This window comes from Salvelinus namaycush, unplaced genomic scaffold (genome assembly GCF_016432855.1).
Source record: "Salvelinus namaycush isolate Seneca unplaced genomic scaffold, SaNama_1.0 Scaffold1543, whole genome shotgun sequence".
Classification (NCBI taxonomy): domain Eukaryota; kingdom Metazoa; phylum Chordata; class Actinopteri; order Salmoniformes; family Salmonidae; genus Salvelinus; species Salvelinus namaycush.
Window position 1 is genome coordinate 5,879 of NW_024058279.1, and position 25,647 is coordinate 31,525.

General features: G+C 45.0%; 1 protein-coding gene across 1 annotated transcript; it reads left to right on the top strand.

The window, feature by feature from the left end:
* Positions 1 to 1,912: 1,912 nt before the first annotated feature.
* Positions 1,913 to 24,845, top strand: LOC120037010 (haloacid dehalogenase-like hydrolase domain-containing 5; the record flags this gene model as incomplete). Its single annotated transcript, XM_038983242.1, has 7 exons — positions 1,913 to 2,116; positions 7,101 to 7,213; positions 10,251 to 10,344; positions 20,367 to 20,400; positions 20,537 to 20,711; positions 20,813 to 21,001; positions 24,428 to 24,845. Coding segments are annotated over 7 exons (1,227 nt in total), but the record flags the coding sequence as incomplete, so codon positions are not given.
* Between the last annotated feature and the right edge of the window lie 802 nt (positions 24,846 to 25,647).

Below are 25,647 nucleotides of genomic sequence, written 5' to 3' on the forward strand. Positions count from 1 at the left end.
GGTGTGGTGATGTACTGTGGATATGTAGTGGTGTGGTGATGTACTGTGGATATGTAGTGGTGTGGTGATGTACTGTAGATATGTAGTGGTGTGGTGATGTACTGTAGATATGTAGTGGTGTGGTGATGTACTGTAGATATGTAGTGGTGTGGTGATGTACTGTAGATATGTAGTGGTGTGGTGATGTACTGTGGATATGTAGTGGTGTGGTGATGTACTGTAGATATGTAGTGGTGTGGTGATGTACTGTGGATATGTAGTGGTGTGGTGATGTACTGTGGATATGTAGTGGTGTGGTGATGTACTGTGGATATGTAGTGGTGCCTCCTGCCTGCCTGCCTGCCTCCTTCCTCCTACCTGCTACCACCATCCACCTAATCGTGCTCTGCTCTGATCTGGACACACTGTTCTCAGAGCAGAAACAACATAATTCTACTGGGACAAATTATAATGTTGTGTTTATTGCTTGATCATTCTGGCTTTTATATAATTTCTATATTTTGAGGAATTTGAGCCTTATCCATAATCTAATTATGAAATACATTGTTGAGTCAGGGTGGCTGATGTTGGTCAGGGTGGAATGACGTGTGTGTGTGTGTGTGTGTGTGTGTGTGTGTGTGTGTGTGTGTGTGTGTGTGTGTGTGTGTGTGTGTGTGTGTGTGATCTTAACTGAGAGACAAGTGCTCCCCTGGGAAAGAGGACGGATGTTAGTTCTTAATAATCCTCAAGTGAAACAGAGTGAGATAGAGGGGAAAGCATTCTTATCAAAACACTGACAGACACAAAGCCACCGGGGGGTTCGTGGCTAATGTGGGAATTGGGATGATGCTGGTTCATAAAGCTGGGATGATGCTGGTTTATAAAGCTGGGATGATGCTGGTTCATAAAGCTGGGATGATGCTGGTTTATAAACTGGGATGATGCTGGGTCATAAAGCTGGGATGATGCTGGTTTATAAAGCTGGGATGATGCTGGTTCATAAAGCTGGGATGATGCTGGGTCATAAAGCTGGGATGATGCTGGTTCATAAAGCTGGGATGATGCTGGTTCATAAAGCTGGGATGATGCTGGTTCATAAAGCTGGGATGATGCTGGTTTATAAAGCTAGGATGATGCTGGTTCATAAAGCTGGGATGATGCTGGTTCATAAAGCTGGGATGATGCTGGTTCATAAAGCTGGGATGATGCTGGTTCATAAAGCTGGGATGATGCTGGTTCATAAAGCTGGGATGATGCTGGTTTATAAACTGGGATGATGCTGGTTTATAAACTGGGATGATGCTGGTTTATAAACTGGGATGATGCTGGTTTATTAAACTGGGATGATGCTGGTTTATAAAGCTGGGATGATGCTGGTTTATAAAGCTGGGATGATGCTGGTTTATAAAGCTGGGATGATGCTGGTTTATAAAGCTGGGATGATGCTGGTTCATAAAGCTGGGATGATGCTGGTTCATAAAGCTGGGATGATGCTGGTTCATAAAGCTGGGATGATGCTGGTTTATAAACTGGGATGATGCTGGTTTATAAACTGGGATGATTCTGGTTTATTAAACTGGGATGATGCTAGTTTATAAAGCTGGGATGATGCTGGTTAATAAAGCTGTAAAACATTGTTTAGTATTATGCTCAGAGAATCCTCTATTATTCTTTGCAGTGCAGGTTTGGGTGGGTCTGTCTGGGTCTGTCTGGGTCTGTTTGCTTTTGGTTGAGCAGATCAGGACCAGATCTTGCCGTTTTGCTGTGATGCCACGCATGGATGGTTTGTGTGTGACAACACATGAAATGTAAAAACTAAATTAATCCAAACTAAAAAAACACAGCTGAAATGGAAAGAATGGTTGTACAGTATTTGTCATATGGTTTGTCCAATGCCTTTGTCAGAATTGTCTCTGATCCTCCTGTGCTCTAGATCCAGCCAGGGTTCGGTCTACTGTTTGACATCGATGGGGTGCTGGTCCGGGGGAAGACTCCTATTCCAGCCGCTAAGAAGGCCTTCCAGAAGTTGGTGGACTCCAGAGGACAGTTCTTGGTTCCTGTGGTGTTCGTCACCAACGCTGGAAACTGTCTCCGTCAGAAGAAGGCTGATCAACTGTCTCAAATACTGGGAGTGCCTGTGAGTCCAACCCTAACCTTAACCTCTGACCCCTAACCCTGGGAGTGCCTGTGAGTCCAACCCTAACCTTAACCTCTGACCCCTAACCCTGGGAGTGCCTGTGAGTCCAACCCTAACCCTCTGACCCCTAACCCTGGGAGTCCAACCCTAACACTAACCTCTGACCCGTAACCCTATCCCTGGGAGTCCAACCCTAACCTTAACCTCTGACCCCTAACCCTAAACTCTGACTACTAAACCTGTGAGTCCAACCCTAACCTCTGACTACTAACCCTGGGAGTCCACACCTAGCCTCTGACCCTTAACCTTAACCTCTGACTACTAACTCTGGGAGTTCAACCTTAATCCTAACCTCTGACCCCTAACCTCTGACTACTAAACCTGTGAGACCAACCCTAACCTTAACCTCTGACTACTAACCCTAACTACCAACCCTAATCCTAACCCCTAACCCTAACGTCTGACCCCTTGTCATGTGAGTCTAACCCTAACTGCTGACCCCTAACCCTCTTACCTTTAACCCTAACCCTCTTACCTTTAACCCTAACCTTGGGAGTCCAACATCAAACCCTGGGAGTCTAACCCTGGGAGTCTAACCCTGGGAGTCTAACCCCTAACCCTGGGAGTCTAACCCTGGGAGTCTAACCCCTAACCCTGGGAATCTAACCCTGGGAGTCTAACCGTGGGAGTCCAACCTCAAACCGTGGGAGTCCAACCTCAAACCCTGGGAGTCTAACCTCAAACCCTGGGAGTCCAACATCAAACCCTGGGAGTCTAACCCCTAACCCTGGGAGTCTAACCCTGGGACTTTAACCCCTAACCCTGGGAGTCTAACCCTGGGAGTCTAACCCCTAACCCTGGGAGTAACCCTGGGAGTCTAACCCCTAACCCTGGGAGTCTAACCCCTAACCCTGGGAGTTTAACCCCTAACCCCTAACCTTGGGAGTCTAACCCCCAACCCTGGGAGTCTAACCCTGGGAGTCTAACCCTGGGAGTCTAACCCTGGGAGTCTAACCCTGGGAGTCGAACCTTAACCCTGGGAGTTTAACCCCTAACCCTGGGAGTCTAACCCTGGGAGTCTAACCTTAACCCTGGGAGTCTAACCCCCAACCCTGGGAGTCTAACCCTGGGAGTCTAACCCTGGGAGTCTAACCCCTAACCCTGGGAGTCTAACCCTGGGAGTCTAACCTTAACCCTGGGAGTTTAACCCCTAACCCTGGGAGTCTAACCCCTAACCCTGGGAGTCTAACCCCTAACCACAAACCCTGGGAGTCTAACCCCTAACCTTGGGAGTCTAACCCTGGGAGTCTAACCCCTAACCCTGGGAGTCTAACCCTGGGAGTCTAACCCTGGGAGTCTAACCCTGGGAGTATAAACCCTAACCCTGGGAGTCTAACCCCTAACCTTGGGAGTCTAACCCTGGGAGTCTAACCTTGGGAGTCTAACCCCTAACCTTGGGAGTCTAACCCTGGGAGTCTAACCCCTAACCCTGGGAGTCTAACCCTGGGAATCTAACCCCTAACCTTGGGAGCATAACCTTGGGAGTCTAACCCTGGGAGTCTAACCCCTAACCTTGGGAGTCTAACCCTGGAAGTCTAACCCTGAGAGTCTAACCCTAACCCTGGGAGTCTAACCCTAAACCCTGGGAGTCTAACCCCTAACCCTGGGAGTCTAACCCTGGGAGTCTAACCCCTAACCCTGGGAGTCTAACCCTGGGAATCTAACCCCTAACCTTGGGAGTCTAACCCTGGGAGTCTAACCCCTAACCCCTGGGAGTCTAACCTTAACCTGGAAGTCGAACACCCTAACCCCTGGAATTCTAACCCCTAACCCTGGGAGTCTAACCTCTAACCCCTGGAAGTCTAACCCCTAACCCTGGGAGTTTAACCCCTAACCCTGGGAGTTTAACCCTGGCAGTCTAACCCCTAACCCTGGGAGTCTAACCCTGGGAGTCTAACCCTGGAAGTCTAACCCCTAACCCCTGGAAGTCTAACCCCTAACCCCTGGGAGTCCAACCTTAACCTGGAAGTCTAACCTTAACCTGGAAGTCTAACCCCTAACCCCTTGGAGTCTAACCTTAACCTGGAAGTCTAACCCCTAACCCTGGGAGTCTAACCCCTAACCCTGGGAGTCTAACCCCTAACCCTGGGAGTCTAACCTTAACCTGGAAGTCTAACCCCTAACCCTGGAAGTCTAACCCCTAACCCTGGGAGTCTAACCCCTAACCCTGGGAGTCTAACCCTAGGAGTCTATCCCTAAACCCTGGGAATCTAACCCTAGGAGTCTATCCCTAAACCCTGGGAGTCTAACCCTAGGAGTCTATCCCTAAACCCTGGGAGTCTAACCGTAGGAGTCTAACCTCTAACCCTGGGAGTCTAACCTCTAACCCTGGGAGTCTAACCCCTAACCCTGGGAGTCTAACCCCTAACCCTGGGAGTCTAACCTTAACCTGGAAGTCTAACCCCTAACCCTGGGAGTCTCACCTTAACCTGGAAGTCTAACCCCTAACCCTGGGAGTCCAACCTTAACCTGGAAGGCTAACCCCTAACCCTGGGAGTCTAACCTTAACCTGGAAGTCTAACCCCTGGGAGTCTAACCTTAACCTGGAAGTCTAACCCCTAACCCCTGGAAGTCTAACCTCTAACCCTGGGAGTCTAACCCCTAAACTTGGGAGTCTAACCCTGGGAGTCTAACCCCTAACTCCTGGGAGTCTAACCTCTAACCCCTGGGAGTCTAACCCCTAACCCTGGAAGTCTAACCCCTAACCCTGGGAGTCTAACCCCTAACCCTGGGAGTCTAACCTTAACCTGGAAGTCTAACCCCTAACCCTGGGAGTCTAACCCCTAACCCTGGGAGTCTAACCTTAACCTGGAAGTCTAACCCCTAACCCTGGGAGTCTAACCCCTAACCCTGGGAGTCTAACCTTAACCTGGAAGTTTAACCCCTAATCCTGGGAGTCTAACCTTAACCTGGAAGTCTAACCCCTAACCCTGGGAGTCTAACCTTAACCTTGAAGTTTAACCCCTAATCCTGGGAGTCTAACCTTAACCTGGATGTCTAACCCCTAAACCCTGGAAGTCTAACCCCTAACCCCTGGGAGTCTAACCTTAACCTGGAAGTCTAACCCCTAACCCCTGGAAGTCTAACTCCTAACCCTGGGAGTCTAACCTTAACCTGGATGTCTAACCCCTAAACCCTGGAAGTCTAACCCCTAACCCCTGGGAGTCTAACCTTAACCTGGAAGTCTAACCCCTAACCCTGGGAGTCTAACCCCTAACCCTGGAAGTCTAACCCCTAACCCTGGGAGTCTAACCCCTAACCCTGGGAGTCTAACCCCTAACCCCTAACCTTGGGAGTCTAACCCTGGGAGTCTAACCTTGGGAGTCTAACCCTGGGAGTCTAACCCCTATCCCTGGAAGTCTAACCCCTAACCCTGGGAGTCTAACCCCTAACCCCTAACCCTGGGATTCTAACCTTGGGAGTCTAACCCTGGGAGTCTAACCCTGGGAGTCTAACCCCTAACCCTGGGAGTCTAACCCCTAACCCTGGGAGTCTAACCCCTAACCCTGGGAGTCTAACCCCTAACCCTGGGAGTCTATTCCCTAACCCTGTGAGTCTAAACCTGGGAGTCTAACCCTGGGAGTCTAACCTCTAACCCTGGGAGTCTAACCCCTAACCCTGGGAGTCTAACCCCTAACCCTGGGAGTCTAACCTTAACCTGGAAGTCTAACCCCTAACCCTGGGAGTCTCACCTTAACCTGGAAGTCTAACCCCTAACCCTGGGAGTCCAACCTTAACCTGGAAGGCTAACCCCTAACCCTGGGAGTCTATCCCCCAACCCTGGGAGTCTAACCCCTAACCCTGGGAGTCTAACCCCAAACCCTGGGAGTCTAACCCCAAACCCTGGGAGTCTAACCCCTAACCCCTGGGAGTCTAACCCCTAACCCCTGGGAGTCTAACCTTAACCTGGAAGTCTAACCCCTAACCCTGGGAGTCTAACCCCTAACCCTGGGAGTCTAACCCCTAACCCTGGGAGTCTAACCCCTAACCCTGGGAGTCTAACCCCTAACCCCTGGGAGTCTAACCTTAACCTGGAAGTCTAACCCCTAACCCTGGGAGTCTAACCCCTAACCCTGGGAGTCTAACCTTAACCTGGAAGTCTAACCCCTAACCCTGGGAGTCTATCCCCCAACCCTGGGAGTCTAACCCCTAACCCATGGGAGTCTAACCATAACCTGGAAGTCTAACCCCTAACCCTGGGAGTCTATCCCCCAACCCTGGGAGTCTAACCCCTAACCCTGGGAGTCTAACCCCAAACCCCTAACCTTGGGAGTCTAACCTTGGGAGTCTAACCCTGGGAGTCTAACCTTGGGAGTCTAACACTTAACCCTGGGAGTCTAAACCTGGGAGTCTAAACCTGGGAGTCTAACCTCTAAACCTGGGAGTCTAACCCCTAACCCTGGGAGTCTAACCATGGGAGTCTAACCCTGGGAGTCTAACCCTAACCCTGGGAGTCTAACCCTGGGAGTCTAACCCTGGGAGTCTAACCCTGGGAGTCTAACCTTAACCTGGAAGTCTAACCCCTAACCCTGGGAGTCCAACCTTAACCTGGAAGTCTAACCCCTAACCCTGGGAGTCTAAACTTAACCTGGAAGTCTAACCCCTAACCCCTGGGAGTCTAACCTTAACCTGGAAGTCTAACCCTGGCCCTGGGAGTACCTACAAGCCAGGCTCATGTTTCATGTCTCTTACAGCATGCTAATTCATCTGGAGGTCTGAACTGAGAAGTGCAAACAACATTCATGTAAAACTGTCTGGATGTTCTCATAGTGTCTATCACCTGACCTAGAATCATTATCATTCTCACTTTATACTGAAGGTGGTTTCAGGCTGTGGTTTCAGGCAGCAGCCAATCCAGTAGACTGCAACAGTCACTCTGTTTGATAACTTTGTATCTGTGTTGTGTCTTTTGTGTCTCTTGTAGATCTCCCAGGACCAGGTGATGCTGTCTCACAGTCCTCTCAGGATGTTCACGAAGTACCATGAGAAATGTGTTCTAGTGTCAGGACAAGGACCTGTACTGGATATCGCTAACAAGTATCTGTCTAATCACTTCTAACTCTGTTTCACTGTGCCATTATCACCAGATGTATATAGTTACTCAGCCAGTGTGAGTAGCTTACTAAAAAACTATCGACATATGAAACATCAATCAAAGCCTTTAGTCTTTCTTAGAGAGGTAGTTCTATGTTAATCAGTAAGATCACATGGCTGTACAGCTGGTTGTGTTTTGTAACCCTGGTTCATCTGCTCCCCATATATTCAAGGTCTCTGTGATTACTGGGTGACAGCCTGGCAGGTCCAGGGACAGTAATGAGAGCGTATACAATAATAGTGCACCGATGACGATAAGAGCAGATGATGTTGTTATCCAGATAAAGGTTTGGCCTACTGCTTCCGCCTGGGGCTTGTCGTCCAGATAAAGGTTTGGCCTACTGCTTCAGCCTGGGGCTTGTCGTCCAGATAAAGGTTTGGCCTACTGCTTCAGCCTGGGGCTTGGCGTCCAGATAAAGGTTTGGCCTACTGCTTCAGCCTGGGGCTTGGTGTCCAGATAAAGGTTTGGCCTACTGCTTCAGCCTGGGGCTTGGCGTCCAGATAAAGGTTTGGCCTACTGCTTCAGCCTGGGGCTTTGGCGTCCAGATAAAGGTTTGGCCTACTGCTTCAGCCTGGGGCTTGTTGTCCAGATAAAGGTTTGGCCTACTGCTTCAGCCTGGGGCTTGTCGTCCAGATAAAGGTTTGGCCTACTGCTTCATCCTGGGGCTTGTCGTCCAGATAAAGGTTTGGCCTACTGCTTCATCCTGGGGCTTGGCGTCCAGATAAAGGTTTGGCCTACTGCTTCAGCCTGGGGCTTGGTGTCCAGATAAAGGTTTGGCCTACTGCTTCAGCCTGGGGCTTGTTATCCAGATAAAGGTTTGGCCTACTGCTTCAGCCTGGGGCTTGGCGTCCAGATAAAGGTTTGGCCTACTGCTTCAGCCTGGGGCTTGTCGTCCAGATAAAGGTTTGGCCTACTGCTTCAGCCTGGGGCTTGTCGTCCAGATAAAGGTTTGGCCTACTGCTTCAGCCTGGGGCTTGTTGTCCAGATAAAGGTTTGGCCTACTGCTTCAGCCTGGGGCTTGTCGTCCAGATAAAGGTTTGGCCTACTGCTTCATCCTGGGGCTTGGCGTCCAGATAAAGGTTTGGCCTACTGCTTCAGCCTGGGGCTTGGCGTCCAGATAAAGGTTTGGCCTACTGCTTCAGCCTGGGGCTTGTCGTCCAGATAAAGGTTTGGCCTACTGCTTCAGCCTGGGGCTTGTTATCCAGATAAAGGTTTGTTCTACTGCTTCAGCCTGGGGCTTGTCGTCCAGATAAAGGTTTGGCCTACTGCTTCAGCCTGGGGCTTGGCGTCCAGATAAAGGTTTGGCCTACTGCTTCAGCCTGGGGCTTGGCGTCCAGATAAAGGTTTGGCCTACTGCTTCAGCCTGGGGCTTGTCGTCCAGATAAAGGTTTGGCCTACTGCTTCAGCCTGGGGCTTGTCGTCCAGATAAAGGTTTGGCCTACTGCTTCAGCCTGGGGCTTGGCGTCCAGATAAAGGTTTGGCCTACTGCTTCAGCCTGGGGCTTGTTGTCCAGATAAAGGTTTGGCCTACTGCTTCAGCCTGGGGCTTGTTATCCAGATAAAGGTTTGGCCTACTGCTTCAGCCTGGGGCTTGTCGTCCAGATAAAGGTTTGGCCTACTGCTTCAGCCTGGGGCTTGTCGTCCAGATAAAGGTTTGGCCTACTGCTTCAGCCTGGGGCTTGTCGTCCAGATAAAGGTTTGGCCTACTGCTTCAGCCTGGGGCTTGTTGTCCAGATAAAGGTTTGGCCTACTGCTTCAGCCTGGGGCTTGTCGTCCAGATAAAGGTTTGGCCTACTGCTTCAGCCTGGGGCTTGTCGTCCAGATAAAGGTTTGGCCTACTGCTTCAGCCTGGGGCTTGTCGTCCAGATAAAGGTTTGGCCTACTGCTTCAGCCTGGGGCTTGTCGTCCAGATAAAGGTTTGGCCTACTGCTTCAGCCTGGGGCTTGTCGTCCAGATAAAGGTTTGGCCTACTGCTTCAGCCTGGGGCTTGTCGTCCAGATAAAGGTTTGGCCTACTGCTTCAGCCTGGGGCTTGTCGTCCAGATAAAGGTTTGGCCTACTGCTTCAGCCTGGGGCTTGTCGTCCAGATAAAGGTTTGGCCTACTGCTTCAGCCTGGGGCTTGTCGTCCAGATAAAGGTTTGGCCTACTGCTTCAGCCTGGGGCTGGCAAACCTAAACACAGCGTCGTCAGCCATGCTGATGATCAGACCTTTTCTAGCACAGAGAATACAGAACGGTCTTTGATAAGAGTATAAACTGTGGAAATTCCACTGAGTATACAAAACATTAAGAGTATTCCATGACATAGACTGACCAGGCGAATCCAAGTGAAAGCTATGATCCCTTATTGATGTCAATTGTTAAATCCACTTCAATCAGTGTTAATGAAGGGGAGGAGATGGGAAAAAGAAGGACTTTCAAGCCTTGAGACATGGATTGTGTATTTGTGCCATTCAGAGGGTGAATGGGCAAGATAAAACACTTAAGTGCCTTTGAACTGTTTGTGTCAAGAACTGCAAGGTTTCTGGGTTTTTCACACCCATGTGTATCAAGAATGGTCCACCACCCAAAGGACATCCAGCCAATTGGATTCAACTGTGGGAAGCATTGGAGTCAACATGGGTCAGCATCCCTGTGGAATGCTTTCGATACCTTGTAGAGTCCATGCCCCGACGAATTGAGGCTGTTCTGAGGGAAAAAGAGAGTGGGGTACCAGTAAATATTATGAAGCTGTTCCTAATGTTGGGCTCCCAAGTGGCGCAGTGGTCTAAGGCACTGCATCTCAGTGCAAGAGGCGCCCTGGTTCGAATCCAGGCTGTATCACATCTGGCCGTGAGTGGGAGTCCCATAGGGCGGCGCACAATTGGCCCAGCGTCGTCCGGGGTAGGCTGTCAATGTAAATAATAATTTGTTTCTTAACTGTTTGGTATACTTAGTGTATGTTATAGATGTTACCATGTTGATCCTTAACGTCCCTCCAGTCTGGGCTTCCGGAATGTGGTGAGCATCGACATGTTGAGAGAATACTTCCCCCTGCTGGATATGGTGGACCACAACAGACGACCCAAACTACCAGTAGGAACACGCACGCACGCACACACGCACGGTGGTGCTGTTGGACAGGAAAAACCATCCATGTAACCTCATTGATCCAATGGTGGCCATATTGTTTGAGCTAGAGTCCTGGAAGATGTTGTGTTTAAAAACATGGGTACATACACTACCGTTCAAAAGTTTGGGGTCACTTAGAAATGTCTTTGTTTTCCATGAAAACATACCTGAAATTAGTTGCAAAATGAATAGGAAATATAGTCAAGACGTTGACAAGGTTATAAATAATGATTTTTAATTGAAATAATAATAGTGTCCTTCAAACTTTGATTTCGTAAAAGAATCCTCCATTTGCAACAATTACAGCCTTGCAGACCTTTGGCATTCTAGTTTTCAATTTGTTGAGGTAATCTGAAGAGATTTCACCCCATGCTTCCTGAAGCACCTCCCACAAGTTGGATTGGCTTGACGGGCACTTCTTACGTACCATACGGTCAAGCTGCTCCCACAACAGCTCAATAGGGTTGAGATCCGGTGACTGTGCCGGCCACTCCATTATAGACAGAATACCAGCTGACTGCTTCTTCCCTAAATTAGTTAATGCGTAGTTTGGAGCTGTGATTTGGGTCATTGTCCTGTTGTGGGAGGAAATTGGCTCCAATTAAGCGCAGTCCACAGGGTATGGCATTGCAAAATGGAGTGATAGCCTTCCTTCTTCAAGATCCCTTTTACCCTGTACAAATCTCCCACTTTACCACCACCAAAGCACCCCCAGACCATCACATTGCCTCCACCATGCTTGACAGATGGCGTCAACCACCAAAGCACCCCCAGACCATCACATTGCCTCCACCATGATGACAGATGGCGTCAACCACCAAAGCACCCCCAGACCATCACATTGCCTCCACCATGCTTGACAGATGGCGTCAACCACCAAAGCACCCCCAGACCATCACATTGCCTCCACCATGCTTGACAGATGGCGTCAACCACCAAAGCACCCCCAGACCATCACATTGCCTCCACCATGCTTGACAGATGGCGTCAGGCACTCCTCCAGCATCTTTTCATTTTTTCTTCTTTGTGATCCGAACACCTCAAATTTAGATTTGTTTGTCCATAACACTTTTTTCTAATCTTCCTCTGTTCAGTGTCTGTGTTCTTTTTCTTCTTCTTTTTGGCCAGTCTGGCATTTTCTTTGCAACTCTGACTGTACTTGTCCTCCTGCTCAGTTGTGGAACGGGGCCTCCCACTCCTCTTTCTATTCTGGTTAGAGCCAGTTTGCGCTGTTCTGTGAAGGGAGTAGTACACAGTGTTGTACGAGATCTTCAGTTTCTTGGCAGTTTCTCGCATGGAATAGCCTTCATTTCTCAGAACAAGAATAGACTGACGAGTTTCAGAAGAAAGTACTTTGTTTCTGGCCATTTTGAGCCTATAATCGAACCGACAAATGCTGATGCTCCAGATACTCAACTAGTCTAAAGAAGGCCAGTTTTATTGCTTCTTTAAATCAGGACAACAGTTTTCAGCTGTGCTAACATAATTGCAAAAGGGTTTTCTAATGATCAATTAGCCTTTTAAAATGATAAACTTGGATTAGCTAACACAACGTGCCATTGGAACACAGGAGTGATGGTTGCTGATAATGGACCTCTGTACGCCTATGTAGATATTCCATTAAAAATCAGCTGTTTCCAGCTACAATAGTCATTTACAACATTAACAATGTCTACACTGTATTTCTTATTTTAATGGACATTTTATTTTGCTTTTCTTTCAAATACAGGGACATTTCTAAGTGACCCCAAACTTTTGAATGGTAGCGTACATTTCTTCAACAACAGGTTATGGTCAATAATATCAAAGGCTGCACTGAAATCTGACAGTACAGCTCCCACAATCTTCTTATTATCAATTTCTTTCAACCAATCATCAGTCATTTGTGTCAGTGCAGTACATGTTGAGTGCCCTTCTCTATAAGCATGCTGAACGTCTGTTGTTAATTTGTTTACAGAGAAATAGCATTGTATTTGGTCAAACACCATTTTTTCCCAACAGTTTGCTAAGAGCTGGCAGCAAGCTGATAGGTCTGCTGTTAGAACCAGTAAAGGCCGCTTTACCACTCTTGGGTAGCAGAATGACTTTGGCTTCCCTCCAGGCCTGAGGACAAAGACTTCCCTCCAGGCCTGAGGACAAAGACTTTCCTCTAGACTCAGATTAAAGATAGGACAGATAGGAGTGGCTATAGAGTCAGTTACCATCCTCAGTAACTTTACATCTACGTTGTCAATGCCAGGAGGTTTGTCATTATTGATCGTTAACAATAATTTACCCACCTCTCCCACACTAACTTTACAAAATTCAAACATGCAATGCTTTTATTTTTTTTACGCATGAGTACAATGGCTCACTTCGTTGTTGGGATTTCCTGCCTAAGTTTGCCCACTTTGCCAATTAAGTAATCATTCAAATTATTGGCAACATCAAATAGTTTTGTGATGAATAAGCCATCTGATTCGATGAAAAATGGAGTTGAATGTGTCTTTCTGCTCATAATTTAATTCAAAGTACTACAAAGTGTTTGATCTTGGCATCATAATACAGTTTTCCTTTTTTTTTGTTTAGTAACAATTTCTCAAATTGCAATAAATCAGCCAGTCAGATGTGCAGCCAGACTTACCACTCCTTTTGCCCCATCTCTTTCAACCATACAGTTTTTCAATTCCTCATCAATCCATGGAGCCTTAACAGTTCTAAGTCAGTTAGTAATTAGTTTATCAGAGATAGACATAATACTGAGAAGAGCAAACAAAGCAAGAGAAATAAACATACATTCAGCAGTCCATTAATCAGTTGGCGTGTGTAAGTGTGTGTGTGTGTGTGTGTGCTGCGGGGTTGAAGCTACGAACCCATAGGTTCTCTTACCCCTAACATGCTTTTGGGAGGGAGGGTGGAAAATAAGCATTTCACTGTGACAAATACAATTTGCCAATCTTGCCGTTAAACTCATCAATCTGACCCTGGGAGAAATGCAAACTGTTCTTCATGTCCTGGACCTCTCTGGTCAGGTCGTCCATTCTTTTATTAGTTGACTCCACCAGTATTGTTCTTCAGGTCCTGGACCTCTCTGGTCAGGTCATCCATTCTTTTATTAGTTGACTCCACCAGTATTGTTCTTCATGTCCTGGACCTCTCTGGTCAGGTCGTCCATTCTTTTATTAGTTGACTCCACCAGTATTGTTCTTCAGGTCCTGGACCTCTCTGGTCAGGTTGTCCATTCTTTTATTAGTTGACTCCACCAGTATTGTTCTTCAGGTCCTGGACCTCTCTGGTCCATTCTTTTATTAGTTGACACCACCAGTATTGTTCTTCAGGTCCTGGACCTCTCTGGTCAGGTTGTCCATTCTTTTATTAGTTGACTCCACCATTATTGTTCTTCAGGTCCTGGACCTCTCTGGTCCATTATTTTATTAGTTGACTCCACCAGTATTGTTCTTCAGGTCCTGGACCTCTCTGGTCAGGTCCATTGGTTTATTAGTTGACTCCACCAGTATTGTTCTTCAGGTCCTGGACCTCTCTGGTCAGGTTGTCCATTCTTTTATTAGTTGACTCCACCAGTATTGTTCTTCAGGTCCTGGACCTCTCTGGTCCATTATTTTATTAGTTGACTCCACCAGTATTGTTCTTCAGGTCCTGGACCTCTCTGGTCAGGTCCATTAGTTTATTAGTTGACTCCACCAGTATTGTTCTTCAGGTCCTGGACCTCTCTGGTCCATTATTTTATTAGTTGACTCCACCAGTATTGTTCTTCATGTCCTGGACCTCTCTGGTCCATTCTTTTATTAGTTGACTCCACCAGTATTGTTCTTCAGGTCCTGGACCTCTCTGGTCCATTCTTTTATTAGTTGACTCCACCAGTATTGTTCTTCAGGTCCTGGACCTCTCTGGTCCATTATTTTATTAGTTGACTCCACCAGTATTGTTCTTCAGGTCCTGGACCTCTCTGGTCAGGTCCATTAGTTTATTAGTTGACTCCACCAGTATTGTTCTTCAGGTCCTGGACCTCTCTGGTCCATTCTTTTATTAGTTGACTCCACCAGTATTGTTCTTCAGGTCCTGGACCTCTCTGGTCCATTCTTTTATTAGTTGACTCCACCAGTATTGTTCTTCAGGTCCTGGACCTCTCTGGTCAGGTCGTCCATTCTTTTATTTGTTGACTCCACCAGTATTGTTCTTCAGGTCCTGGACCTCTCTGGTCAGGTCATCCATTCTTTTATTAGTTGACTCCACCAGTATTGTTCTTCATGTCCTGGACCTCTCTGGTCAGGTCATCCATTATTTTATTAGTTGACTCCACCAGTATTGTTCTTCAGGTCCTGGACCTCTCTGGTCAGGTCCATTGGTTTATTAGTTGACTCCACCAGTATTGTTCTTCAGGTCCTGGACCTCTCTGGTCCATTATGTTATTAGTTGACTCCACCAGTATTGTTCTTCAGGTCCTGGACCTCTCTGGTCCATTATTTTATTAATTGACTCCACCAGTATTGTTCTTCAGGTCCTGGACCTCTCTGGTCCATTATTTTATTAATTGACTCCACCAGTATTGTTCTTCAGGTCCTGGACCTCTCTGGTCCATTCTTTTATTAGTTGACTCCACCAGTATTGTTCTTCAGGTCCTGGACCTCTCTGGTCCATTATTTTATTAATTGACTCCACCAGTATTGTTCTTCAGGTCCTGGACCTCTCTGGTCCATTATTTTATTAGTTGACTCCACCAGTATTGTTCTTCAGGTCCTGGACCTCTCTGGTCCATTATTTTATTAGTTGACTCCACCAGTATTGTTCTTCAGGTCCTGGACCTCTCTGGTCCATTAGTTTATTAGTTGACTCCACCAGTATTGTTCTTCAGGTCCTGGACCTCTCTGGTCAGGTCATCCATTCTGTTATTAGTAGAATCCACCAGTATTGTTCTTCAGGTCCTGGACCTCTCTGGTACATTATTGTATTAGTTGACTCCACCAGTATTTGGATAAAACACTAAGCTATTTTCTAGTTGTTGTAACAACTGCTTGTCTCTTTTTGTTTGTTTAAAAGATCCTTCACAGAGACAATCAATCAAATGTATTTATAAAGCCCTTTTTACATCAGCTGATGTCTCAAAGTGCTATACAGAAACCCAGCCTAAAACCCCAAACAGTAAGCAATGAAGATGTAGAAACACGGTGGCTAGGAAAAACTCCCTAGAAAGGCAGGAACCTAGAAAGAAACCTAGAGAGAAACCAGGCTATGAGGGGTGGCCAGTCCTCATCTGGCTGTTTTAAGGCCATATTGTTCTTCATGATGTTCAAACAGTACTCCCGCCTGCTTTGGTCTTTGTCATGTCAACAACGTAGGTTACGCTGTTACTTCCAGACAGGGCAGGTTGCAAGGATCTAGACAGCCACAAGCCTGGGACAATCTGCGGTCCCAGTCACAATGGCTAACCTCGTCACGGGCTGCGCTCAAGAACACCCAGCTAGCTTAATGTCAAATCATATCAAATTGTATTTGTCACATGCGCAGAATACAACAGATGTAGACCTTACAGTGAAATGCTTACTTACAAGCCCTTAACCAACAATGCAGTTTTAAGAAAATAACTAAAAAAAGTAAGAGATAAGAATAACAAATAATTAACAATAGCTATATACAGGCGGTACCGGTACAGAGTCAATGTGCGGGGGCACTGGGGCCCCAAAACAGCTCCTCAGATCCGGCCTTGGGATCTGTCCAGTCCAGGATCACTGGATCACTGATCACTATACAGATAGTAACGGTCCCAGCAACTGATGCCAACCACGTCACAGGATCCAAAATCAAAAGGGAGCTAGCTAGTAACCAAACCTTTTCAATAGACTTTCAAAACAAACTTTTCAAAACAACAAATCGAGCTCTCCCTCGTTCCGTGTTCAACAGGAAGTGAAGAAGACATTTAAAAGTAGTCAACATCATTACAAATGGTCCAAAATAGATCAAAGGACTATTGCATGATCGGTTGATGTTGAGTTGTGATATTTGGCAAGTGTGGTAAGGAGTACAGAAGTAGCTCACCCTAGGGTGATGTGTCCAATTTGTCCAGATGGTGGCATTATGATGCAAGTGTGTGTCTGTGTGTTTGACTATGTGCATTTACAGTATGTATGTATGTGAAACATTTCATAGTGAAACACTATCAATACCCCTGATGGACCTTTTCAGGTAGTACTAACACTTGTGCCATCTTATAACAACTGCTCAACTCACTTCAACATTTACCAACAATGAACAACAGTACCTAGCTTGAACCCTGGCAACACTGCTCGCTGCTTTAATTACTGTGGGGTTTGCAAAGCAAAAGCCCCCACTTAAATCTTCAACATAATTCTCACTTTTTATTGTTATTAAATGGGACGTACAAAGCAAACGTCACATTCTAAAACTTTGTTGTACTTCTTCTTATTCTTCTTCTGCACGCTACTCCTCTTACACTGCTAGAAACGCCATTCACACTTTAAAACGTCTTTCTTTTTGGCCATCTTCATTCACTTTAATGTGGCTAATAATTGTGACGTCATCACTTCCAACTTCCATCCACTGTAATGCAACAATGCAACTTTTGACACAAATCAGCTACTTGGACCACTTTGACAAAAACTTACACAAAGAGTTAAAGGTTGTGGCATCTTCTTCCTCTACTTCTATGCTATTCAAATCTGGAATAATAACAGAATGATCTGGTACCAATCAAACGTTACAGCTGTTTAAGTGACCGCAACATTTTCGGTAACTTTTTCTGAGTGTAGTTATTTGTGTTGAAATATCTAACACAATCCAAAGTAATACGGTTGACCGTGTGGTCTATCAAAGTAATACGGTTGACCGTGTAGTCTATCAAAGTAATACGGTTGATCAAAGTGATAAGGTTGACAGTGTAGTCTATCAAATACGGTTGACAGTGTAGTCTATCAAATACGGTTGACAGTGTAGTCTATCAAAGTAATACGGTTGACAGTGTAGTCTATCAAAGTAATACGGTTGACAGTGTAGTCTATCAAAGTAATACGGTTGACAGTGTAGTCTATCAAAGTAATACGGTTGACAGTGTAGTCTATCAAAGTAATACGGTTGACAGTGTAGTCTATCAAAGTAATACGGTTGACAGTGTAGTCTATCAAAGTAATACGGTTGACAGTGTAGTCTATCAAAGTAATACGGTTGACAGTGTAGTCTATCAAAGTAATACGGTTGACAGTGTAGTCTATCAAAGTAATACGGTTGACAGTGTAGTCTATCAAAGTAATACGGTTGACAGTGTAGTCTATCAAAGTAATACGGTTGACAGTGTAGTCTATCAAAGTAATACGGTTGACCGTGTAGTCTATCAAAGTAATCATACCGATTATTTTACAACATTTAAGTTTGACTATATTTAACTCTTGGCTTAAGTAAAACCTTTTAAACTTCTTCAAATACCACAAGAATACATGTAAAGAGTTGAAGCAAGTCCCATCAAATTTTTCATAATGGAAAATTACCATCTAGTTATTATTAGGTGGGACTTGCGAAGCAAAAGTCCCCACTTTAAATCTTCGTCTTACGTCTTCTTATTATTTTTCTGCATGCTACTCCTCTTACACCGTTTACGCTAGAAACACCATTCAAAGTTTAAAATGTGCAGACTGGTCTGGAATAGTGTGCTTGCATACAACTTTTTAAATTATTTATACTTTTTAAACTATACATTTTTTGGTCTTTCTTTTTGTCCATCTTCATTCATTTAAATGGGACTTTTTTCAACATTCTAAAGCTCCCCGTTGTGACATCAACGTTTCCAACATTCACTGTAAACAATGTAACTTTTGACCACTTTGCAATTATCTTAGGCAAAAAGTTAGAGCATATGAAATCTTCCTCTACTTCTCTGATTTTCAAACCTGAAATAATAACATAATTATCTGGTACCTATCAAACGCTACAGCTGTTTAAGTAACCGCATCAACAACATTTTTTCTAACTTTTTATAAACAACTGAACTTTTGACCACTTACCCAACAAGTTAGACAAAAAGTTAGAGGGTGTGACATCTTCGTCTACGGCTCTGCTATTCAAATATGTTTGCAGAACAAAAATATCCGCTACGGATCTAACTATACAGCTGTTTTAGTAAATATATTAACACATTTTCCCCAACTTGTTCCAAACAACTGCCGTTTTGCCAAAAACTTAGAGCGTATGGAATCTCCCTCTACTTCTCTGCTTTCCAAATCTGGCTTTGAACAATAATATCTGCTACCAATAAAAAGTGAGTTGTTTGTAGGAGTTTAGAGTGATGAAAAAAGAAGCTAGCTAACAGCATGTCATATCATGTCATTGAGCAGCTCAAACGGAGTCATTGCTATGGATACCGATGCATTAAATAATTCACAAACAGTAATTATTGAACTGTTCAAGCTAGGGACACAAACAAACTTTCACATGTTCAGGCTATGCTAACTTCAAATTCTCAAAAACTTTGATCATAAAAATTGCATAAAAATTGCATAAAATAACCCACTACGAGTAACACTTGAATCATTCAAGCTAGAGACATCAAACCAATTGTCACATGTTCAGGCTATCCTAACATCAAATTCTTTAAAACTTGTATCAACTATAACTAGAAAATTAGCATAAAATAACCCACCAACAGTAACTCTTGAACCATTCAAGCTAGAGACAACCAAACCAACTTTCACTTGTTCAGGCTATCATATCCTATCAATTAATCGAGCTAACAAGCTTCACAAGAACACCACATTTTCTTTAGGAAATGTACTTTTCTAGTTATTGGTGAAAAAAAAAAATCCCATGAGATGAAAAGGTCAGGAATGTTCAGTTTAGCAACATAATAAAGGTCCAATGGCCACACCCTCTCATGCAATACCATGCAAGACTCAACTTATCTTAACACATTTCGATTGACCACGCGGTGGCACTATAATGGGCACATGTTTATATCTCTAGATCTGTTTGACTCAGAGTGATGAAATGTGTCACACACGCTCAGGGAGGTGAGTCAAGCTTACCTGTAGAAAATAGTTGAGTTTGGCCGCATGGTGGCGCTGTTGGACAGTCATGCAAGCTCATTGGTTCATAGTGGCCATGTTGTTTAAAGACGTGCATCCATAAATGCTATATACCAAATTTACCAATCGGTTAAGCAGTTCAGGAGAAGAAGACATTTAAAATAGTCAAAAATACATCAAAGTTATATTGCATGATCTGGTTGATTTAGAGTTCTGATATTTGCCAAGCGTGGTCAGGAGTACAGACGTATCTCATCCTAAGGCGATTTGTCCTGATGGTGGCACAGTGGACCCACAGTTTGAACCCTGGTAAGGCTGCTTGCAGGTATATTTAGGGGTTCAAGCAGCAAAGCTGGTGAAACCCTGTTGTATTTGTTCCACTTCATTATTGTCATTATTATTATATTCCTCTTTCTACCATGTTGGTGAAGAAAAAAACAATTTCCATGAGATGGAAAGGCCCAGGACTGTGCAACTTAACAACATGGCAAAGGTCCTAGGACCACACCCTCTCACGCAATACCATGGCAATTGGCCACATGGTGGCTCTATAACAAGAGATTGAAAAGTCTAAGTCATGTAACTTAGTTCATAGGTCCCTCCCCTCACAAAGAACAAATTTGCCTCAAGAACCCATAAAGTCCACCTCTGCTATGACTGTGTTCTCCCTATGTATGTCATGTTGTGTTACTGTATATTATTGTATAGACTGGTAGTTCAGTATATTATATACATTTAGCAGACACTTTTGTCCAGTAGCCCGAAATATATTCCAACCACCTGAGACTGAGGATACCCTACCCATGGTGTATCACCATGTTACCTCTGCTGGAGCAGGGTCACATGCACAGCGATGTGAAAGGTCAGGGAGGAGATGGTGATTGAGAGTGACAGTGTCCTAGGGACACTTTAGGGTGTATGTACTCTGGAGCCCTGAATGTTATTCTTCTCTTGTTGCAGTCTTCACCTATTGTGAACCTCCCTATAGTTCAAGGTAAGAAGCATATTGTTCATATCATAGTACATTATCTCCAAATAATGGTTCTACATGTAGAATCATCTTTCAGATTTATAAGAAAGGTATAAACTCACAATTTAATGATGTTGTTTCTCTTTTTTCCTGGTCGCAGCGGTCATCCTGTTCGGCGAGCCAATCCGATGGGAGACCAACCTCCAGCTGATCATTGATGTGTTGCTGACCAATGGGAGCCTGGGTAACGCCCATGAGATGCGTCACTCCGCCCACCTGCCGCTACTGGCCTGTAACATGGACCTGATGTGGATGGCCGAGGCCCAGTCTCCACGGTAACAAGTCACTGAGAAAGATTACACTAAGTGACATGGAACAATGGTTGACAAATGTTTTAGTCACACTGTCTGTCATTGTGTGTGTGTGTGTTGCGTAGGTTTGGCCACGGGATGTTCCTTGTGTGTCTGGAGAACATCTACAGGAAGATAACGGGGCAGGAGCTGAAGTACGAAGCTCTGATGGGGAAACCTTCTGAACTAACATATCACTTCGCTGAGTACCTCATCAGGGAGCAGGCTGCAGAGAGAGGCTGGAGGACACCTATAAGAACACTCTACGCTATCGGGTAATAACCCCATCAGAGCAGTATACACTATCAGGTTATAAGGTACACCCATCAGAGCAGTATACACTATCAGGTTATAAGGTACACCCATCAGAGCAGTATACACTATCAGGTTATAAGGTACACCCATCAGAGCAGTATACACTATCAGGTTATAAGGTACACCCATCAGAGCAGTATACACTATCAGGTTAGAACCTACAACCATCAGAACACTATCGGGTAATAACCCCATCAGAACACTATACACTATCAGGTTATAAGGTACACCCATCAGAACACAAAACACTATCGGGTAATAGCCCCATCAGAACCCTATACACTATCGGGTTAGAACCTACACACAACAGAACACAATACACTATCGGGTAATAGCCCCATCAGAACACTATACACTATCGGGTTAGAACCTACACCCATCAGAACCCTCAACGCTATCAGGTTATAACCTACACCCATCAGAACACAATACACTATCGGGTAATAGCCCCATCAGAACACTATACACTATCGGATTAGAACCTACACCCATCAGAATACAATACACTATCGAGTAATAAATCCCCTTCAGAACCCTCAACGCTATCAGGTTAGAACCTACACCCATCCTAACACTATACGGTATCGGGTAACAGCTCCATCAGAACACAATACACTATCGGGTTAGAACCTACACACAACAGAACACTATACGGTATCGGGTAACAGCACCATCAGAACACAATACATTATTGAGTAATAACCCCATCAGAACACAATACACTATCAGGTTAGAACCTACAACCATCAGAACACAATACACTATTGGGTAATAAACATACCAGCACACTATATGATATCGGCTTGGAACCTACACCCATCAGAACACTATCGAGTAATAACCCCATCAGAACACTATACAGTATGAGGTTAGAAGCTACACTCATCAGAACACTATCGGGTAGAACCTACAACCATCAGAATACTATACACAATCAGGTTTGAACAGGTTCACAACAACAATACACTATTGGGTAATAAACATATCAGCACACTATATGATATCGGCTTGGAACCTAGACCTATCAAAACACTATACACTATCAGGTTAGAGCCTACACCCATCAGAACACTATACACTATCAGGTTAGAGCCTACACCCATCAGAACACTATACACTATCAGGTTAGAACCTACACCCATCACAACACAATACACTATTCGGGTAATAACCCCATCAGTATACTCAATGCTATCAGGTTAGAACCTACGCCCATCAGAACATTATACACCATCGAGTAATAACCCCATCAGAACACTATACACCATCGAGTAATAACCCCATCAGAACACTATCAGGTTAGAACCTACACGTATCAGAACACTATACACTATCAGGTTAGAACCTACACCCATCAGAACACTATACACTATCGGGTAATAGCCCCATTAGAACACTATACGCTATCGGGTAAGTACCCTAAACCCATCAGAACACTATACACAATCAGGTTAGGACCTACACCCATTGGAACACTAAACGCTATCGTGTTAGAACCTACACCCATCAGAACACTATACGTCTACGCTGTCGGGTAAGGAACCACCCATCTGAGACAAAGCTGTAAGAAACCCTACGCTTCACTCTAATTATTTTTCCTTACTCATACAGTGGGGAGAACAAGTATTTGATACACTGCCGATTTTGCAGGTTTTCCTACTTACAAAGCATGTAGAGGTCTGTCATTTTTATCATAGGTACACTTCAACTGTGAGAGACGGAATCTAAAACAAAAATCGAGAAAATCACATTTTAAGTAATTAATTTGCATTTTATTGCATGACATAAGTATTTGATCACCTACCAACCAGTAAGAATTCCGGCTCTCACAGACCTGTTAGTTTTTCTTTAAGAAGCCCTCCTGTTCTCCACTCATTACCTGCATTAACTGCACCTGTTTGAACTCGTTACCTGTATAAAAGACACCTGTCCACACACTCAATCTAACAGACTCCAACCTCTCCACAATGGCCAAGACCAGAGAGCTGTGTAAGGACATCAGGGATAAAATTGTAGACCTGCACAAGGCTGGGATGGCCTACAGGACAATAGGCAAGCAGCTTGGTGAGAAGGCAACAACTGTTGGCGTAATTATTAGAAAATGGAAGAAGTTCAAGATGACGGTCAATCACCCTCGGTCTGGGGCTCCATGCAAGATCTCACCTCGTGGGGCATCAATGATCATGAGGAAGGTGAGGGATCAGCCCAGAACTACACGGCAGGACCTGGTCAATGACCTGAAGAGAGCTGGGACCACAGTCTCAAAGAAAACCATTAGTAACACACTATGCCGTCATGGATTAAAATCCTGCAGCGCACGCAAGTTCCCCCTGCTCAAGCCAGCGCATGTCCAGGCCCGTCTGAAGTTTGCCAATGACCATCTGGATGATCCAGAGGAGGAATGGGAGAAGGTCATGTGGTCTGATGAGACAAAAATAGAGCCTTTTGGTCTAAACTCCACTCGCCGTGTTTGGAGGAAGAAGAAGGATGAGTACAACCCCAAGAACACCATCCCAACCGTGAAGCATGGAGGTGGAAACATCATTCTTTGGGGATGCTTTTCTGCAAAGGGGTCAGGACGACTGCACCGTATTGAGGGGAGGATGGATGGGGCCATGTATCGCGAGATCTTGGCCAACAACCTCCTTCCCTCAGTAAGAGCATTGAAGATGGGTCGTGGCTGGGTCTTCCAGCATGACAACGACCCGGAACACACAGCCAGGGCAACTAAGGAGTGGCTCCGTAAGAAGCATCTCAATGTCCTGGAGTGGCCTAGCCAGTCTCCAGACCTGAACCCTCTTTGGAGGGAGCTGAAAGTCCGTTTTGCCCAGCGACAGCCCCGAAACCTGAAGGATCTGGAGAAGGTCTGTATGGAGGAGTGGGCCAAAATCCCTGCTGCAGTGTGTGCAAACCTGGTCAAGAACTACAGGAAACGTATGATCTCTGTAATTGTAAACAAAGGTTTCTGTACCAAATATTAAGTTCTGCTTTTCTGATGTATCAAATACTTATGTCATGCAATAAAATGCAAATTAATTACTTAAAAATCATATGTGATTTTCTGCATTTTTGTTTTAGATTCCGTCTCTCACAGTTGAAGTGTAGCTATGATAAAAATTACAGACCTCTACATGCAGGAAAACCTGCAAAATCAGCAGTGTATCAAATACTGGTTCTCCCCACTGTATGTAGTAATGCTGCAAAATATACTGTATTGTCGCTGTAAACTATACTGTATTGACATGTTACATCTGTAGTAATTATGTCATGATACTGTATTAACATGTTACACCTATGTAGTATTGCTGTAATGATACTACTGACATGTTATCAGATACCCTGTTCCCTTCTAACTAGTGTCCAACCTTTATTCCATCTAACAAAAGAGACAACCTGATGACAGATATCTATGGAGCCAACCTGTATAACCGCTATCTGGAGGAAAGGGTCCGGACCAGGCAGACTGCTGCCCAAGTAGTGCAGGCCACGGTGGAGGGTACAGGGGGCGGAGGGTCCCCTAAAGCCCTTCTCCAGGACCAGGACATAGAGACGGCCTTGGAGAGCGAGCTGGCCTCCCCCTCCGCCACCTCCTGTAAATCCCTGCTGGTATGTACCGGTGTCTATAACCCTCACAGCGAGGTGCCGGCTGATGCCAGCCACAGCATCACCGAGACTGTGTTCCATGGTCACCGGGACTTCCGTTTCGACCCGGCCCTGATGGAACCAGGACACATCGTACAGGACGTACACAACGCTGTGGAACTCATCTGTCAACAGGAGAACTTTGTCTCTACTAGGCAATGACCTGTAGAATAGCATTAGAGTTGTATAACTTTGTCTCTACTAGGCAATGACCTGTAGAATAGCATTAGAGTTGTATAACTTTGTCTCTACTAGGCAATGACCTGTAGAATAGCATTAGAGTTGTATAACTTTGTCTCTACTAGGCAATGACCTGTAGAATAGCATTAGAGTTGTATAACTTTGTCTCTACTAGGCAATGACCTGTAGAATAGCATTTGTATAACTTTGTATCTGTACGTCCAAAATGACCCTATTCCCTGTGTAGTTCAAAAGATAGGGAATATGGTGCCATTTCATATTTGTATATCAGATCCCAGTGAGGATGGTTTCAGCGTTAAAAACTGAAGAAATAGAAAGAGTCTGAGACTGTAGAAATGGTAGGAATAGTAGAGTCTGAGGCTGTAGAAACAGTAGAGTCAGTCTGTAGAAATAGTAGAGTCTGAGTCTGTAGAAACAGAATAAACAGTAGAGTCTGAGACTGTAGAAACAGTAGAGTCTGAGACTGTAGAAACATTAGAGTCCGAGACTGTAGAAATGGTAGGAATAGTAGAGTCTGAGGCTGTAGAAACAGTAGAGTCAGTCTGTAGAAATAGTAGAGTCTGAGTCTGTAGAAACAGAATAAACAGTAGAGTCTGAGACTGTAGAAACAGTCGAGTCTGAGACTGTAGAAACATTAGAGTCTGAGACTGTATAAATGGTAGGAATAGTAGAGTCTGAGGCTGTAGAAACAGTAGAGTCTGAGTCTGTATAAATGGTAGGAATAGTAGAGTCTGAGGCTGTAGAAACAGTAGAGTCTGAGGCT